General features: G+C 46.9%; 1 protein-coding gene across 1 annotated transcript; it reads left to right on the top strand.

The window, feature by feature from the left end:
* Positions 1-505: 505 nt before the first annotated feature.
* On the top strand, positions 506-3,720 carry LOC101664694 (ethylene-responsive transcription factor 1). The gene is made up of 3 exons (XM_044532913.1): positions 506-950; positions 2,505-3,388; positions 3,492-3,720. The coding sequence occupies exons 1-2, from the start codon at positions 638-640 to the stop codon at positions 3,350-3,352; spliced, it is 1,161 nt and encodes a 386-aa protein (XP_044388848.1). The 5' UTR covers positions 506-637; the 3' UTR covers positions 3,353-3,388; positions 3,492-3,720.
* The last annotated feature ends 678 nt before the right edge of the window (positions 3,721-4,398 follow it).

Here is a 4,398-nt window from a genome sequence, read left to right as displayed (position 1 = left end):
CAACACAAGGACAAGGAGCAGCAGGAGCCTCGCTCGGTCACATGCCCGGCTCGCTCCAAAAGCAGCTTTGACGGCCATCCTAATCGCCCTCCATAGCGCATTTACACGTTACACTAGCCCGTTCCCGTGCCCGGACCCCAAACACAAACTGTACTGTACTGTATCTTGTAGGGTTGGGTCCTCGTAGGTCGTAGCAGCTATCATCGCTCACTCGGAGGCACGTACTCTGCCGTGTCACAACCACGTACGCAGCCCAGTCGCGTGATACACACACGAATGTACTGCTACCACTAGTAGTAGTAGCAGTACGTGCACTGACTCGGGATTTCACTTTGGCGCGAAAGAGAGAGGCACGGTGACCAACGGATTGTTTACCCGTCGTCCCGGGGTGAAAAAAGGGATCCAGCCGCTTCGATCGTCGCTGTCGGGTAGCGCGTCAGCTGACACGGCTGTTATAAGTAGGGAGCACCGTCCGCCAGCTACTAGTACCATCTCACCACCACCCTCCTCCCTCCCTCCCTCCCCCACTCCGCCCGCAAAGCTCCCCCGCCTCCTCCTTCACTGTGCCGCCCGTGCTTCCCCTCCGCTCCCCGCGCCGATCCAAAGCCCAGACCCTCGCCTTGATCCGCATCTCGCCATGTGCGGCGGAGCCATCCTCGCGGGCTTCATCCCGCCGTCGGCGGCCGCCGCGGCGGCCAAGGCGGCGGCAGCCAAGAAGCAGCAGCAGCAGCAGCAGCAGCAGCAGCGCAGCGTGACGGCCGACTCGCTCTGGCCGGGCCTGCGGAAGAAGCCGGCCGAAGAGGAGGACTTCGAGGCCGACTTCCGCGACTTCGAGCGGGACTCCAACGACGACGACGACGCGGTCGAGGAGGTCCCCCCACCGCCGGCCACGGCGGGCTTCGCCTTCGCCGCCGCGGCCGAGGTCGCGCTCCCGGCTCCGACCCGCCTAGGTGAGACACGGCGACCACATTCAACTTGCCTTCCTCCTCTTCTCTTTCCCTTTATTTATTTACGAGGGCAAAAGATACCCCCGCCTGCTTTGCGTCGACGTTGAGGACAAAGATGTTCTACAGTATCTGCCCAACGAATCCACTTCCGATGGCAGGGCCTGGTACTAGATTTAATCTTTGGTATGAGGGATAAATTTCGCTTGTTTCTCCAAATCTGACTAATTCTAATGCGTGAGATCCTAGCCAGTGGGGATTTTGGTAGACAAACTCTGTCTTAGAACCTGCTATTTATTTTTAACACTGGAATGTTTTTGTTTTTGCGAGAAACCCTAAATTGTTTTAGGATAGTAAGCCAGTAAGGTGGGGGATTAATGAGCTTCGAATGTAGTTGAGTTTTTGTGGTTGTTGAGTGTATTTGTGCGTCTCCATAACTAATCATGGGGTTTGGTTTCGTAACCTTCAGACTTGTATTATGATTTTATTAGGATTAACCTATCTCTGGTGATGCTCTTATAACATGTCTTTCTATGGTAAAAAAAATCACTGTATTAATTTTTACATTTTCTTGTTAATTTTTCATTGATGTATTGCCATCTTGAGGTTTAGATGTATGCCTTATTGCCCTTCCAGGGATCCCGAAAATAATAATTTTGTACTACCTCATTTCAGTTTCTTCGATTCATAGAAATAAAAGAATCTTGTGACTTCAAATTCGCATCAGCTTAATTCTTTTCCCCCCGAGGAAACACATCAGCCTAATTCTGATGTAGATGAAAACACATCATAGATACTCCCTCCGTCCGAAAATACTTGTCTTCAAAATGGACAAAAAGGGATGCATGTAAAACTAAGATACATCTAGATACATATTCTTAACGAAAACTAATTCTGATGTAAATGAAAACATATTCTTAACGACATGCTATTTTTTATATATCATGGATATCATATTGCTGGATGATACTTCAAACATGATAGCCATAAGAAATGAAGAAAATTACTATCTATTGCTAATCGTAGACCAATCAATTATTTCTATAAACTCAAAGATGTTGTTCCTAGTAGCATCTTGTCTGTTACTTATATATGTCCGCTATAGGCATGTCGTTCCCAAGGTTAATTGATATTTCTACACTATGCTCATACGTTTTGAGAGACAGTATGCTCATACTCTATGTCAGAAGGAAACACAATTCTGGTATCAACATTTTCATTACCGGTTAATGCTCTCCAATTTAACTTTCCAATATAACTATTTATCTTAGAGATGTATTTTGGAACTGGAAACTATTATTCCAATTCTAGTAAAAAAAAAATCTGTCTTTATATGGGACATAAGGAAGAATTTCAGGTCAAACATATGAATTCGTCTCTTGTACAACTAGAGTAAACATTGTACTGTTAGTATGGGTGCACTTGTTAGAAATAAGCAGATATCAGGGTACCGTAGAAATTCTGAATGATATTATTTTCGGCAACTCATTTGCTAACGCCAGTTTCCTATTCAAGTTATCTTGTTGGGATGTATTACTAAGTATAAAAACTTTATTGTAGATGCTATTCAACATGATGGACCTGCTGCCAAATCAGTGAAGCGCGTTCGGAAGAATCAGTACAGAGGGATCCGCCAGCGTCCCTGGGGGAAATGGGCAGCTGAAATCCGTGACCCTAGCAAGGGTGTCCGGGTTTGGCTCGGGACATACGACACTGCTGAGGAGGCAGCCAGGGCATATGACGCTGAAGCCCGCAAGATCCGTGGCAAGAAGGCCAAGGTCAATTTTCCTGAGGAGGCTCCAACTGTTCAGAAGTCCACCCTGAAGCCAACTGCTGTGAAATCAGCAAAGCTGGCTCCACCTCCGAAGACCTGCGAGGATGAGCCCTTCAATCACCTGAGCAGAGGAGACAATGATTTGTTCGCGATGTTTGCCTTCAATGACAAGAAGGTTTCTGCAAAGCCAGCTGAAAGTGTGGATTCCCTTCTTCCAGTGAAACCTCTTGTGCCCACTGAGACATTCGGGATGAACATGCTCTCTGACCAGAGCAGCAATTCATTTGGCTCCACTGACTTTGGGTGGGACGACGAGGCCATGACCCCAGACTACACATCCGTCTTCGTTCCGAATGCTGCTGCCATGCCGGCATACGGCGAGCCCGCTTACCTGCAAGGTGGAGCTCCAAAGAGAATGAGGAACAACTTTGGTGTAGCCGTGCTGCCTCAGGGAAATGGTGCACAAGACATCCCTGCTTTTGACCATGAGATGAAGTACTCGTTGCCTTATGTCGAGAGCAGCTCGGACGGATCGATGGACAGCCTTCTGCTGAATGGTGCGATGCAGGACGGGGCAAGCAGTGGGGATCTCTGGAGCCTTGATGAGCTCTTCATGGCGGCTGGTGGTTATTGATGGTTCTTGTCAGTGTGGTCTGCGGATAGCACAAATGTAAGCCATCCATACTGCATATGGTTTCGTTCTCTTCCATGATTTTCTTGCGCAAAATACAACTGTTGTTCTTAAATGGTCTTAACTTTGGGTTCATTGCCAGGTCCCTTGCATGTGGCCAAGATGAAGAAGTGGTGGTGCATGTGGCCAGGATGAAGGATAGGTTGCATCTGTTATGCTTGGTAGCGGATCAAACCCTAGCTATGCTAAAGACTGTATGCTGCTAGCAGTGGAACCGTATGTCATGTTTATAAGTATTTTGTTGTTGTATATCGCCTCTATGATTGGGTGCATGTTGGAGACTGGAGTTTAATAAATAAATACATTGGTCATATGCCTGATGTAATGTGCTTGTTGAGTACTCCTATATGATGATCGTGCTTATATTGTTAAGTACTATCTACAATGGCGTTTTGCTGAGTGCTTAGCTTTCGCTTTCTGTGAGACATCTGAAATCCAGAGAGATCTAAGACCAGATCAACAAGCTCACATATTAAATGGTTCTGTCTTAACTCAGCTGTTTGTTGAGAACGATTAGTGCCATGTTCCAGCATTAGGTTTTGATTGGTAGGCGGCCACACTTGTGGACGCAGATTAAATACTGCAGCTGACTGTATCTGGGACGAGTGCGACCTGAAAAACTGATTCTAAAGATGATCGTTTGCACACTGGATTTGGTCCCTGGTTTTGCTTTATTTATCATACTCTTTAGCGCTCCTGCAACCAACAATTAGCTTGCATCACCGTCTTTGATTTTCCTAGGGGAAAAGTCGGCACCAAGTTGCATATATAACTGTTAGCGCATCCTTTTCATCGTACATGCTTGGCGATGCAGCTTCTTTGCAAGTAGCAATAATTTTGGGGAAATGCAGGGCCCAGGCCGGGTCTAATTCATCTCCGATTATTTCCCCAAGATTTGCTTCCGCCACCGATCGAGAAATCTAGGGTGCAAATTGGCCAACTTGGATACTTGGATGTGCTGTCATGGAATCATGTATATGGATGGTCCT

Source organism: Triticum aestivum, chromosome 5B (genome assembly GCF_018294505.1).
Source record: "Triticum aestivum cultivar Chinese Spring chromosome 5B, IWGSC CS RefSeq v2.1, whole genome shotgun sequence".
Taxonomy (NCBI): Eukaryota; Viridiplantae; Streptophyta; class Magnoliopsida; order Poales; family Poaceae; genus Triticum; species Triticum aestivum.
Note: the sequence above shows the minus strand (reverse complement) of the source record. Positions and strands in the feature narration are given on the sequence as shown.

Excerpts from the sequence above, each read along its gene's own strand:
- LOC101664694 (XM_044532913.1), top strand. The coding sequence starts at position 638 with ATGTGCGGCGGAGCCATCCTCGCGGGCTTCATCCCGCCGTCGGCGGCC. Across the intron at positions 951-2,504 it reads CCCGGCTCCGACCCGCCTAG|ATGCTATTCAACATGATGGA; the intron begins GTGAGACACGGC and ends ACTTTATTGTAG.